The sequence below is a fragment of the Esox lucius genome, chromosome 11, assembly GCF_011004845.1.
Source record: "Esox lucius isolate fEsoLuc1 chromosome 11, fEsoLuc1.pri, whole genome shotgun sequence".
Taxonomy (NCBI): domain Eukaryota; kingdom Metazoa; phylum Chordata; class Actinopteri; order Esociformes; family Esocidae; genus Esox; species Esox lucius.
Window position 1 is genome coordinate 35,643,103 of NC_047579.1, and position 15,740 is coordinate 35,658,842.

The following is a 15,740-nucleotide window of genomic DNA, read 5'->3' on the forward strand; positions in this document are numbered from 1 at the left end:
ATACATAACTATGAAAACTAGCAGCAATTCCAAACAGTATAGAAATGGGCAATATGAATGATATTGATAGAAATATTCAATATTATAAATATTAATATAAGTGAAATAGTGTTTATGGTACATTAAAATATGATAATGCACATTGAATGTACATAGAAAGTGACCAAAGCATTTGAAATGTTCATGAGATCAATATGATCATAGATCAATGTTGTCAGTTGAGAAGCCTTATGGCCTGGGGGAAAACGGTTTGTGAGTCTGGTAACCCTTGTCCTGATGCTCCAGCAGGAACATCACTAGAAAATCATGGATGTGGGGGGCTAAGCCTCGTTTTGGGGGTTCTGGGCATATGCTCTCAATGGTCCACCTGTAAAAGTTGGTGGGAGTTTTTGTAGACATGCCAAATTTCTTGAGTCTCCTCAGTTTTTGGGCAGTGTTTACCACTGAGTCTGCTTGCCTGGACCAGGTGAGGTCATCTTTGATGAACACACCAAGGAACTTGAAGTCAGAGACTCTCTCCACATCAACGCCATCAATGTGTATGGGGGCATGATCCCCCCACTGCCACTTCCTAAAGTCCACCATCATTTCCTTAGTCTTGTAGGCATTGATAAAGAGGTTGTTGTCCTGGCACCATGTAGCAAGGTCCCCTACCTCCTCTCTGTAAGTGGTCTCATCGTTGTTGGAGATGAGACCGATGGTGGGGTCATCTGCAAACTTAAGGATGATGTTGGAGCTGTGTGTGACCACACAGTCATGTGTGAACATGGCATACATGTGGGGACTGTAAGCAGCCCTGAGGGGTTTCTGATGCTCAGGGTCAGTGTAGAGGAGGTGAGGTTGCCATTCTCACCACATGGGGTCTGCTTAAGATATTTCTGGAGGTGTATATATACACTCACCTAAAGGATGTTCAATTTCTCATTAATTCAATTTTCTAATGAACCAATCACATGGCAGTTGCTTCAATGCATTTAGGGGTGTGGTCCTGGTCAAGACAATCTCCTGAACTCCAAACTGAATGTCAGAATGGGAAAGAAAGGGGATTTAAGCAATTTTGAGCGTGGCATGGTTGCTGGTGCCAGACGGGCCGGTCTGAGTATTTCACAATCTGCTCAGTTACTGGGATTTTCACGCACAACCATTTCAAGGGTTTACAAAGAATGGTGTGTAAAGGGAAAAACATCCAGTATGCGGCCGACTGATGGGCCGACTGATTCAAGCTGATAGAAGAGCAACTTTGACTGAAATAACCACTCATTACAACAGAGGTATGCAGCAAAGCATTTGTGAAGCCACAACACGCACAACCTTGAGGCGGATGGGCTACAACAGCAGAAGACCCCACCGGGTACCACTCATCTCCACTACAAATAGGAAAAAGAGGCTACAATTAGCACGAGCTCACCAAAATTGGACAGTTGAAGACTGGAAGAATGTTGCCTGGTCTGATGAGTCTCGATTTCTGTTGAGACATTCAGATGGTAGAGTCAGAATTTGGCGTAAACAGAATGAGAACATGGATCCATCATGCCTTGTTACCATGGTGCAGGCTGGTGGTGGTGGTGTAATGGTGTGGGGAATGTTTTCTTGGCACACTTTAGGCCCCTTAGTGCCAATTGGGCATCGTTTAAATGCCATGGCCTACCTGAGCATTGTTTCTGACCATGTCCATCCCTTTATGACCACCATGTACCCATCCTCTGATGGCTACTTTCAGCAGGATTATGCACCATGTCACAAAGCTCGAATCATTTCAAATTGGTTTCTTGAACATGACAATGAGTTCACTGTACTGAAATGGCCCCCACAGTCACCAGATCTCAACCCAATAGAGCATCTTTGGGATGTGGTGGAACGGGAGCTCCTTGCCCTGGATGTGCATCCCACAAATCTCCATCAACTGCAGAATGTTATCCTATCAATATGGGCCAACATTTCTAAAGAATGCTTTCAGCACCTTGTTGAATCAATGCCACGTAGACTTAAGGCAGTTCTGAAGGCAAAAGGGGGTCAAACACAATATTAGTATGGTGTTCCTAATAATCCTTTAGGTGAGTGTGTATATATATATATATATATATATATATATATATATATATATATATATATATATATATATATATATGCAGTTGGATGAAAAATTGAAGGAAAAAGCTAAATGACTGATGGAGGAACATAAAGAATCCATTTGCTTCCATACTGGTGTGCTGCATGATACAATTAAGCAATCAAAATCCTATCATGTTCTGTTGCATGTATACTGGAAAAATAGTTAGCAGGCCCAGTTGATTTTAAATCAGGATGGCGAGAGGAGATTATCTAAGTGACTTTGACAGTGAATTCCTTATTGGGTCTCGTCCAGGATGACAGTGCCACCATATCAGTGCATGGGGATCACTGAATAGTTTAATGAGTAGGACAATTATGTGAATCATATGCTATGGCCTTCACAGTCACCAGATCTCAACCCAGTTGAACACCTACGGGAGATTGTTGACTGATGTGTTAGGCAATGTTTTCCACCACCATCATCAAAATACCAAATGACTAGGAAATACATTTTAAAAGAATGGCGTTCCATCCCAGGTGCATTGAAGCTGTTCTGGTGGAACATGGTGGCTTAAATAAGAGTCACATTTATTACTGTGTTCATATATTTTTTACAATCCTAAATTAGGCACTGCCTCAAATATTCTAACAGGCATTCTGCCACTGTTTGTGATAATGTTAAAATAGAAGAAATCAACACCTTTGTTACATAGTTAAGGCACTGGCTAAGGTTTGGGATAGGAAAATAAAAAGAACTGCCTAGCCCTGGGATTGAAGCCGAGGCCAACAGAGCAGGAGCTCGCTGTTCATACTTATATGCCATATTATTTTAGGAGGAATAGGCAATGTCTGGTTCACTATGATATGGTAATGACAGGCTGGGGTTCTATTTCATAGTTATTGTGGATACTGAGATTTCTGGATCAAGACATGTAAGAGAATGGAATGAAAGACAGTTGACAGCTCCATTTCTTTTTATACAGAGTTTTATTTCAGATGAATTAATTTTCAGATCTACAAGGCTGTTCAATAGCTACAGACCTTTAATTTTTCATTACAGTCATCTATTATCCAAAGCAAAGAGTAAAACCCCCAAAAAACAGCAAAAGCCACTTTGTTTCATGTGTCATTAAATATATTCATTCGTGATAAACATAATATATTAGTATGTATTACAAGACATCACACAGCCTTTTGTGATGGACAAAGCTAAACAACATTTACAAGCCCAACTACAAACACAAGCAATATTTCTGTAGCAGACATCTGGTCATGACTGAGTACCATTCTCCTGTGTAGGAAACTAGTCTTAATGTACACAGTTGACCAAAGGACAGCTTTGATATGTGTAGATCCAGAGAAGGATGCACTTATACAATTGAAGTAGATTAGAACAGAACAATCAAAACATAAGGAATTGTATTTGACAGGTTGAAGATACACCTCTCCTGCAAAACACGTCTGGGTATGAATAACTCGTAAATAAAAAAGAGAAATCTTCCTCTTTTTAACAACATTTTATTAAGCCTATGGTATGTAAATCTGTGGTTAAGAACATATAGACATAAATCTAGCACATGTTTAAGAACAAATAGTGTCTATACAACTATATATATACAGAACATTTAAACTGATGTTCGCCACTTTTGTCGAGTAGCGGGTAACATCTTGAAAATGTAATGCCGGGCGAGGTTTGGAGAAGGAATGCAACGTGGACATTGTGTTGATCCCACAGTTTGACTCCTGTGAAAATGCATCACTCCGCGGGTTATCTTTATCAACCTCCACACGTTGATATGTTTAGCAACGTTGTATGCATACGTCTACTATTTTAAGAAAACGTACAGTCCTTTCAATTTGTCTTTAAACATATATTTTTTTCAAACAACAACGTGATTCACTGTTGAATAACCCAGTCTTATCAAACAAGTCTGTGGATGATTAGAGCTTGTCCTCCACTTTTCTTACCAGTCCTTTAGAAGTAGAACCAAGTAAATGCTAAGAAACATTTTCCAGCAGTACTTTGTATTTAATCATGTGAACAGGATAGCAAACCAAATGGCTCAATCAAGCAGGCAGCGTGGACATTTGGTTCCAGGATCAATGGCCAAAGGCAGCACAGATAATCAGTCAAATGTGTGGTCTCATCTTACAACATCATGAATGGACATACATTTGATAAGTACATATCACAGTTTTTACCATGTTAGTTTGTATTTGGGGGTGAAATCCTAAGCAGAATAATAAAATACAAAACATAAGTGCATGATCAAATGTATTCTAGTTCTTCTAGGTGAACAGAACTAAAGATAACATTGCATGCCTACTGGTGCTTTTATTTTGCCCCCTGCAAAACAACTGTCAGGGTGGGAAGGATATCTATGGATGGCAGTGTATCAATAATACTCTTTCTCTGTTCAGCAGTTTCTTCATGGCAATTGATTGTGTAATATATAGGATCAGCTGTAAGATTGAGGTCACACACATTAGAAGAAGGGTAAATGGCTTGCTTTCTATCTCCAATTTTATGTGATGAAACCACAGTAAAACCTAGTTTGAACCATCGGTTTAAAGTGTTAACATTTTGTAGTACATAGTTCATCATCTCAAGGTCTTTCAGGCTGGACCCACTGTTTAAGCATAAGCGAGATTCCCCTCAAGTCATGAGATTGTTAGAACTGTGAATCCATTTATTTTCTATTTAATTTTGTTTGGCTCTTAAAATGATATCATGACTATCATTTAAGTGCAGATGGCTTAAATGTGAATTATTTTCATTCATATGCATTGAACTGTTAAAACAGACCACACTTTTTAGAGGAACTAATGTATTTAGACAAATTCACTTCTATGTTTTTAAAGTAGTCCAAAGACATGGTATTTGGTCACATGTTCTAAGTAAACAATAACAATATAATTTTCTTGTATTTAATAATATTTTATGTACAATAGAAATGTATAGTAAATAATGCATGTTTTATTCTAAAGAAGAAATATATTTTGAAACAATTAAGTGTATGATACCAAGAGTATCAATATTATTATGTACATGAAAAATGTTTATACATAAAACCATTCTCATTCTAAAATAAACATTACAAATTCCAAAATACATTAACTATTCATTTCCATTGGGTTCAAAATAATTTGAAACACAACCAATACCAACAGCAATGTACCCAACAAGCATATAAAGCTACGAGCTTGTTGGAGTCATTGAGCGCTAGGAATATGGGACCAAAAAAACAAAAACAGCTTTCAAATGTATTTGTCCAAATACTATAGGTTCATTTAAATAGAACCTTTTAATCAAATGCTTTCATTTTAACAATTACATATGAAAATACACTCAAATTAAAGCTGACAGTCTGCTCTTTATCCTCATCGTTATTGTATCAAATCCAATGGGCTAGAGTACAGAGCCAAAACAAAATGTGTCCAATAATCTTTTGACCTCACCATAAATTTATATTCGTACACAGGTTGTTTTACAAAAGTGGTGTATACTGGAGTTTAAAAACATTTCTAATGTATAGCCTTTTTTTACAACACTTTCAGCAAGTCTTCAAACTTTCTCCACACTTTTAGCACATCCCAGGGAGAGCTTTGTATTGCATATTTAAAATATTTCTTAATTCCATACCACCCCACTAAATGTGTCACTACTGCAACATCATGAGGAAAGTGTTTAAAACATCATGTTTAAGTGTTTAAAAGTTCTCATTTGTTTGGAGTCAGGGTTTGGGACAACCACTTCTGTATAGACCATATGCAATAGAACATATCATAATGTATTGTAATGTTTTGAAGACTACTATAAGTTATTTTTTTATGGGTGGGACATACATTTACACCACGTATAAAAAATCCCCCATATAGCATCTTTAAACACAGAAATGTGATACAGTAGATTTTTTCTAATGTTCTGTAGAAATGAACTTGAAATATAAAAATAACACTATCATGAATAAAACAAAAACACATGTAATTTATCTGAAATATTAGGTGCAAACTCTGCAATTCCACAACAAAACAAAACTTGAAGGACAAACAGAATGACAACTGTAAAAATAGCTCCTTCACACAAATGTCCCTAAAACGCCAATATCCTCTTTTTTGCTTCCACTCAAAGTAGCAGCACTCAGTCACTTCCTCTCTCTTTCTGTCTTCACCTCTCTACCTCCTCTCTCCCTCTGGTGTTTACTCCTCTCTCTCTTCCTCCTTTGTTCCACTGACTCAAGGTGAGTCCACTCGCCCCCTTCTCTGGCTCCCCTTTAGCACTTGCCCCTTTTGTCGCGCTGTTGGAACTTCCTCAGTCTTCGGCCCCACAGGTCCTTCCAGGGGACGAGCAGGCTGCTTTTGTCCGCCACCATGCCATTCTGCCCGGGTGAATCGTCATCTGTGCCCAGCAGTAGGTACTTCCTGCCAGGCTTGATTTTGGGGCACTTGCAGGCCAGGTCCTTGGCACGCACCCAAAGGAGCTGGTCGCCACGCCGGATGCGGTGTTCACCTTGCTTGTAGATGGAGATTATGTTAACTGTGAACTTCCACCATTCTCCTGCCTTGTCTCCCTTGAGAACGTGTGCCTGAACAGCTGGAGGACCAAGAAAAAGAAGATGAAAAGAGGGGATGAGAAAATGTAACAATAAAGCAATTGTTAAAACTTACAGTAGTAGATATGTCAAGTTTTATTTGTCATATGAACAGGATACACAGGGTGAAGACCATTCAAACACAGGTCCATCTTTGCAAACACAGGGAAACTAAGCCATGAACTATATGTAGCCTGTGGGTTTCAGAGGGGAAGGTGCAACCATTCAGCTGTAAATGTCTGGTTCTTACTATCCTTCCAACAACAGTTAGAATGTTTAGGTAAAATACAGCAATTGCTGATCCAGTGTGTGTCAACTGTTACCCTGGTTCTTCAGCCATGACCCCTGATCTTTACTTGTTGTGTTAGTTAGCATGCTTCTTATTTACTGTAACAGTTGCCATAGAGTTTTCTGGACAAAGACAATGGGTGCCCACTGAGTACATTTGAATGAGCACCTCTCTAAGACTGGCTGTAATGTTTGACTGCTGTGGACGTATCCTTAGAAACACTTCCCTTTACAATTGACAAGGCTAGAGAGAAAGTGACTAATATACTGGGTTCAACATAGTAACGTGGCTAGTGTAGTGGGTTCAACTCAATAAAGACTCTTGTATACTGGGTTCAACATAGTAATGTGACCAGTGTAGTGGGTTCAACTCAGTAAAGACGCTAGTATACTGGGTTCAACATAGTAATGTGACCAGTGTAGTGGGTTCAACTCAGTAAAGACGCTAGCATACTGGGTTCAACATGGTAACGTGACTAGTGTAGTGGGTTCAACTCAGTAAAGACGCTAGTATACTGGGTTCAACATGGTAACGTGACTAGTGTAGTGGGTTCAACTCAGTAAAGACGCTAGTATACTGGGTTCAACATGGTAACGTGACTAGTGTAGTGGGTTCAACTCAGTAAAGACGCTAGCATACTGGGTTCAACATGGTAACGTGACTAGTGTAGTGGGTTCAACTCAGTAAAGAGGCTAGTATACTGGGTTCAACATTGTGAAGTGTCTAGAATATTGGGTTCAACACAGTAGTCTCAGTAAAGACGGGGTTCAAAAGATATTTGTTCCGCAGTTGCAGCATCTGTCGGCAAGCTTTGATTTAAAAGGGGCGAAATAAGATGATTTGGTGACATCAAGGCCTTCTCAGCGGTAATGATTACATTTGGCGATCAGATCCACAGAAGAATTTGTATCCCGCTAAACCTTCTAAGATCCCCTACCAACCCCCACAGCATATCAGCCTCCTCAGAGTCTTGTCCTACAAAGGGCTATTAGGGTTTTTGACAGACACGGCTTATACTACTCCATCAATTAACAACACAGTAATGTGACTAGTGTGCAGGGGTCAACACAGTAAACATTACAGTTTACTGGGTTATGCACAGTGAAATGGCAAGCAGACTGAATTCAACAAAGAAAGTCTAACATTGGAAATGCAGCATTCAACCTTTCTGAGAAAAATACCACATCTGTTTGAAGTAAAAGCTCTGAAGCAATGCCATTCCTGCACTTTTGATAGCACAGCCTTTTCAGGCGTCAACCAGGATGCCACACATCTTTTGAACCCTAGGCTAGAGCAACCTGGACCTGGTAATCATTGAACATTTTCCCCAACAATTTGGCCCATTAGAGCAGACAGACACCCCCTTGCAGTACTTCCTCTACATAGATGTTTCTGTCACATAAACATACTGTTACTTCATCATTGATGGATAAAATGGGCTCTATGACAACACTAGGGAAACCAGTGATCTCACTGGGCTGGGGTGAGGGGGGACGTCTGTGCTTTGAGGTGAAGTGGTTTAGAAGAAGAATGTGCTATTAACAATGGGTCGAAAGTAGAGGCAAAGCGAACCAACCTGAATAGTTTGCACTCACAAGTGTGTGATTGGCCCCAATTTGGAAAAGAGTGTGTGTGGATGGTGTGAAATGTTCTCAAGATGTAGGGCTAATTTTCTTTAAGGTGCTTGAAAAAAAAATGAAATACATTCACAATGTAATCATTCCTCAAAGTTTTCACCCTGGGCTTTAAAATTACATACATTTAAATGCATAAAATGAATCATCCAAATGAAACAATTTTTGAATACCCTAAAACAACAAATTAATTTCTCTTGTTTCAAAGGAGCCCATCCTCACTGACAACCGTGTACAATATGAGTCTGGCCATCGGGAGCACATGGAGAGTGCCCAGTGGGCAGTACAATTTGTGGGCTGGTATTTTATATAATTAAAAATAATTATATATTAAAGGATCTCCTTTAATATATAATTATAAAAATAAAGGATCTTCCAGGTCAGACTGATCAACAACCTTCCTTCACACACACAAAGACATTGACAGGCAGTCATTAGTCACTTGATTTAGCTAACTAGATGACCAGCCACAAAGAAGAAAAATAAGAAATGGAAATAGTAAAACTATGTAGAAAACAGAAAGGTGGGGCTGAAAAGTTGCAAAGAAAAGTACAGTCGCTAGAATCAGATGCCGAAAAAAGTTAAAAATAACCAGGTTATTTTGTGCTACTAAGGTCAACACTGTAACTGATGCCTGTGAGGATGCCGCAGCTTAGAGTACAGCAGGGAGTTAATTAGCACCACTGGAACAAGACAGCAACAGGATACTGTAGCTACTGACGGTAGCACAAGAAAACCGGTAGGTGGTGTGGAACCAGGGCTGGGAGGGAGACATACTATAGATAACACAACAACATTAACAATGGACTGCTACTTGACTGGTCTTGCTAATTAGGCTAACTAGCTAACTGGGTTAACTAGAGTAACATCATGCCAACAGTTTGTTGACAAATGTAAATGCAAGCCATTTGAGTCATTTCAAGCCCTATTCCTAAATTTTTCCTCAATAATATACTGAAGCAAATTATAGGCCTATTTCATATTTTCATCATGTACCTGAGCTTGTGACCTCAAAATTGAATGCAGCAATTTATAAACACATTTATTTTATATGTTTTCATTATGCAGCATCACTGGTTATTTTGCTTGGCCCTGTCATGACAAATCATTTATATGGGTAGGCCTATGTCTATTTATTACATTCAAAAGGTTAATGCCCTATGTTTAGCATCTTAGTGCTTTATCATGTGTATTATTTTTATTAATAATTCAGTAGGGCTGCAGCTTTGCAGTCTTTTATTTTGTCAAAATAGCCAACTTAAATTATTTTCTTCATTTGGCACCAATTGCAAGTGGCTGTCATACTGTGAAAAGTGCCATGCTTTATATTGTTCAATTTGTGTGGCATTTGCCAAGCCCGCTAACAGCAGTGTGTTCCTGGGTGGAATGACAGATTGGAAACATATTCATCAAAGAGTAGAAGAGCATGAGAAGAGCAACATGCACAGAAGTGGTGCTGAAGCATATTTTTGAGGGCCTCTAAAGCAGATAATAAAAGTCTACTCATAGAGAAACAGCATTCTCTGTCAGTAAGTATTCTAGATATTAAATCACCTTTGTTTTATTTATTTTTAGGCCTCAGATGATGGGATATTTTTCAGTAATTACTCACAATGGCTTATGTTGTCTGTCTTGTACAGGCTGCCCTTTTATTGTTGATGTTAAGCCAACTTTTTCAGCCTATTAGTCAGTTTAAGGCCAGCCAGAATCCCTGGGAAGCTGTGTTCTCTGTGTCAGTGAGTACTGGAGATATTATACCTTCTTTGTTTCATTCCAGGATTTTGTTCAGTCACAGCAATTCTGCGTGTGTTCTGTAGGGTTCTGGTAATAGTTCACAGTGTGTGTTCTGTAGCATTTAGAAAATAGTACTCTATTGGTGTACTGTAATGCTTTCATCAACGGGGTAGTGGAGTATCCACTGGCTGGTTCTGGTGGCCGGGGACCACTGGCTGGTTCTGGAGTGCAGGGAATTTTTTTTAGTCCCAGTCCGACCCTTACCATGTTTGATATTGTTTTCGTTTTATGAGGGAAACTTCCAAGCTGTATATGAATGCCAACAATTACCATTTGATTTTATGGTTTTATAGAATATGCATAATCTTTCTGAATGATATAACTAACCTTAGCAGAAGATGTTAACAAGCTATTGTTTTTTTCCACATTGTGAGATTTCCTCTTTTTTATTTATCACAATCATCTTCAAATTCCATAAGAAATTATGTTTTGTCTGATCTCCATGTTAACTTATGCTATACACCCCTTTGCACACATGCTTAGAAAAACCAGACAACTGATACCAAACACACACACACACACACCCACACACACACACACACACTAATAAATACACGCCAACCTATACACAAACACACACACACAATCATGCCATTACACACATACACAGAAACACACCCAAACAAACACATACACACATACAAAGATACTTGTGTGTAGACACATTTTTTAGAAAATATAGGTAGCTGAAAATAACACAGGAAGTTTTTCTTCTTCTCGTCTCTCTCTGAATGCCATCAGTCCCTTTGCGAAATCAATTGTCCCCCATCACAGCCTGGAACGTTCTAAGAGAACAGGAGGGGAGCCTTGCTGGTGTGAGCAAATTGCACACAATTTCAGAAGAAAGGAGCCCTGTTGGGCTGGGTATAGCACGCTCTCACAGTCCCGCATGCCATTCATGAACAATGTGTCTCTGGGCAGAAGCCTACTCCTTCATCCAAACACATAAAGGGTGTGTGTGCGAGTGGGGGGGTAGAGGGGGGGGGGGGGTCGGAGGCTGGGTGGGGGGGGGGTCGGAGGCTGGGTGGGGTGGGGGGGTAGTCCGGATGTGTTCCAGGAGAATCGGGATGTGTTCCAGAGAATCGGGATGTGTTGAGACCTTATGAGCTGTCCTGTTTCTGCTCCCAGAGCCACATCCAAGAGCAGCGTGAGAATCCAGCAGAGATAGCCCTCTTCTCTCCAGGTCTCTCTCAACGACCGGCAGCCTAACTAACTCCTTGGCAGAATGGACCAGACTCTCAACTACCTACTTTCTGGACAGGCTGTCTGCTGCCTGACTCCAGTGCAGAACCCTCTGCCTCTCTATGAGCTGCTAATCTAAGTAGAGTTGTAGTACAACAGTAAGCTACTAGGCTGGCAGTCCAGCCCATTAAGGGGATCACAATATCTGGTACAAATCATGGATGTTATGGTGATCCTGACCTGGCTTTTCACACACATTGTAGGATCCATTCTTACCTCCAGAAAATCACACTGAATGATTTTTAAGTAATTAATTAGATTTGTATTGCATGACAGAAGTATTTGATACATCAGAAAAGCAGAACTTAATATTTGGTACAGAAACCTTTGTTTGCAATTACAGAGATCATACCTGTAGTTCTTGACCAGGTTTTCACACACTTCAGCAGGGATTTTGGCCCACTCCTCCATACAGACCTTCTCCAGATCCTTCAGGTTTCAGGGCTGTTGCTGGGAAATACGGACTTTCAGCTCCCTCCAAAGATTTTCTATTGGGTTAAGGTCTGGAGACTGGCTAGGCCACTCCAGGACCTTGAGATGCTTCTTACGGAGCCACTCCTTAGTTGCCCTGGCTGTGTGTTTCGGGTCGTTGTCATGCTGGAAGACCAAGCCATGACCCATCTTCAATGCAGAAAAGCATCCCCAAAGATTTATGTTTCCACCTCCATGCTTCACGGTTGGGATGGTTTTCTTGGGGTTGTACTCATCCTTCTTCTTCCTCCAAACACGGCGAGTGGAGTTTAGACCAAAAAGCTACATTTTTGTCTCATCAGACCACATGACCTTCTCCCATCCCTCCTCTGGATCATCCAGATGGTCATTGGCAAACTTCAGATGGGCCTGGACATGCGCTGGCTTGAGCAGGAGGACCTTGCGTGCGCTGCAGGATTTTAAACTATGACGGCGTAGTATGTTACTAATGGTTTTCTTTGAGACTGTGGTCCCAGCTCTCTTCAGGTCATTGATCAAGTCCCGTGCCATGTAGTTCTGGGTTGATCCCTCACTTTCCTCATGATCATTGATGCCCCACGAGGTGAGATCTTGCATGGAGCCCCAGACCGAGGGAGATTGACCGTCATCTTGAACTTCTTCCATTTTCTAATAATTGCACCAACAGTTGTTGCCTTCTCACCAAGCTGCTTGCCTATTGTCCTGTAGCCCATCCCAGCCTTGTGCAGGTCTACAATTGTATCCCTGATATCCTTACACAGCTCTCTGGTCTTGGCCATTGTGGAGAGGTTGGAGTCTGTTTGATTGAGTGTGTGGACAAGTGTCTTTTATACAGGTAACGAGTTCAAACAGGTGCAGTTAATACAGGTAATGAGTGGAGAACAGGAGGGCTTCTTAAAGAAAAACTAACAGGTCTGTGAGAAAATTCTTACTGGTTGGTAGGTGATCAAATACTTATGTCATGCAATAAAATGCTAATTAATTATTTAAAAATCATACAATGTGATTTTCTGGATTCTTGTTTTAGATTCCGTCTCTCACAGTTGAAGTGTACCTATGATAAAAATTACAGACCTCTACATGCTTTGTAAGTAGAAAAAACTGTTAAATTGGCAGTGTATCAAATACTTATATTCCCCACTGTATATTCTAGATTCATTACAGATAAAGTGAAACATTTCAAGCCTTTTTTGTTTCAGTCTTTATGATTATGGCTTACAGCTCATGGAAATAAAATTACAAAAATCCAGTATCTCAAAATATTAGAATAAATGATCTTAATACAGAAAGACTCTTCTGACGTTGTTTCTGGTTAAGGAGTGCCTTGAAACTAGGAATGCAACACTTGTAGCCCATTTTCTCGACACGTCTGTGCGAGGTGGCTCTAGATGCACTGACTCCAGTCTCAGTCCACTCCTTGTCAAGCTGTCCCAAGTTCTTGAATCGGCTTTGCTTGACAATCCTCTCAAGACTGCGGTCATCCCTGTTGTTTGTGCACCTTTTCCTGCCACACTTTGCCCTTCCAGTCAGCTTTTCATGAATATGTTTTGATATAGCCAGCCCTTTCAGCAATGACTTCTGTGGCTTACCCTCCTCATGAAGCATGTCAATGAGTGTCTTCTGGACAACTGTCAAGTCAGCAGTCTTCCCCCATGATTGTGGTTGTGTGTACTGAAGGCTCAGGGAGTTAAATAGCTGATTAGAGCATTTCTCGGGTTGACATATGTGTATAATCTTTTTTTATCCTAATATTTTGAGATACTGGATTTTTGATTTCCATGAGCTGTAAGCCATAATCATCAAGATTGATTTTTTTTTTTTTTTTTCACTGTATGTGTTTGAATCTAGAATGAATGATGGTGTCACTTTTTGATTTGAGTTACGGGGAAGAAATGATGGGAAAATTACTGTTCCACTATATTGTAATTTTTTTTAGATGCACCTGTATATTCACTGCACATGTTCTATTATCTTATATGTTCACCACCTATGGTATATAAATGTAAGTAAATATATATATTGTACATTCTACCAAGTAATATTCTGGGTATGTGTAAATGTAATTATCGAAAAAAGACTGAAAAACCACGCAGCTCAGATCTAAAATATTTTTCAGTCCAACTCTTGACCGAAGTCAGTCCAAAACTACCATGGTGCTGGTGATAAATTTAGTCCATGAATTGCGATCCAGGATTTGTTTTTCTCTGAGCATACAATATGGTATATCAGAACTAACTGGGGCCGTCTTAGCAGGCTGACACAGAGGGAAGGAGGTAGGTGTGTGTGGGGGAGGAAGGTTCTAATAGCACAATGAATGCCAAGCTTCCCGCTGGGTCCCCTCTCTGGGCAGTGCGCCGGGGCATGACCCACACACCGCCAACAAGGGCGCTCTAATCAAATTAGAGCGTGTTTAATTGTAACACTGAGGCCTCTGTCCCATCTGGTTATCAGCTGAGTGACTGATCTGGGCCCCAATGCCCCGGGGTAAGCCCACAGGGCCACTGAGTGACAGGGCTGTGTGGCCCTTCCTTTCAGCACCAGCCGCGAACGTCTGCAAACACGAGGCTCTTTGATGAATTTTCTTCCCCAGTGGAGGAGTGTCAGCCCAGACTATAACCCTTAGTGGCTGCTGTCTCCGTAGCTACAGCTGAGATGGAAAACAAAAATGAATAAACACAACATATTTCTTTCTCTTTGGGCTGGCAATCCGTCAGCATCGGCCTAATTTACCACCTGTTCCCCCCTGTGGAATGCTTGGAGACGGCGGAGTGCACCACTGTGTTTAAACAGGGGGCCCCTTCCCGTGACCCCGGGGTGCCTGCAGCACCACTCACATATAGGGGTTGTGGCCCCTCAGAACACAGACACTGTGAATGCCACAATAGCCCCAGCAGAGCGCTGAGAAATGAATTAGATTGAGACGAAGAAAAAAAACGGAGGAATGGTCTATCCATATAGCCCAAGCAAAACACAGCAGAATCATCTGCTCTCAGCTTTTTTGATGAACTCTGGATAAACTAATAGGAACCTCATGCTTTTCATGAATCTCACTGAAATGTATAGATGTATCTGCTCTTCTCACGGATGACAAGCAAGATTAGATAAATGAACAAGTGGCTCACATGAGAAAGCTAGAACATATGGCGATTTATGCATTTGGACTTTTGTAAATAGTCTCTCAAGTATTCTTCTGATTGATTGGTTATGAAACATTTGGATCAGGGACAAGAGAAACCAATGCGGCTGGATGTGTTTCGTTAGAGGAAATCAATTCCTGATCACAGTAGATGTTCTAACCGTCAAAGGCTTGAGGGAAAACAAAAACTACCAACTGTAACTGCAAAACAATGACACTGCATCACACACTGCAGCTGACCGATTTGGAGACACGCACGTAGGACAAACGCAGGTTGGCTCTCGTGCCAGGCATCCGAGAGAGCTTTGCGTGGTCTCTTCTGAATGAAACCTCCAGTACTGTATGTGGGTGTTTGGCCGCATGGACGACCGTCTGCTCTCCCATGAGGGCTGAGCGCTGGACATGCCACAGAGGCTGTGCAGCCGAAGGGGCTGGGGAGGTGCGCACGGTGGTTAGCAGACATGGATCTGCTGTCAGAGGAGCTGCACCATACTACCACTGTAATTAACGGGTTGGAAAGCACTCCGTGGGGAGGGGATCACTGTACCATG

The 15,740-nt window shown here is 40.9% G+C and overlaps 1 protein-coding gene across 2 annotated transcripts in view; it reads right to left on the minus strand.

Moving 5' to 3' along the window:
• Positions 1-3,038: 3,038 nt before the first annotated feature.
• Positions 3,039-15,740, minus strand: part of ntn1b (netrin 1b) — a 62,481-nt gene continuing 49,779 nt past the window's right edge. For both annotated transcript variants that reach the window (XM_020050645.3, XM_010874506.4), the window contains exon 7: positions 3,039-6,646. In XM_020050645.3, coding sequence (XP_019906204.1) covers positions 6,327-6,646 — 320 coding nt within the window. In that variant the 3' untranslated portion in view covers positions 3,039-6,326. The remainder of the gene's footprint in view (positions 6,647-15,740) is intronic.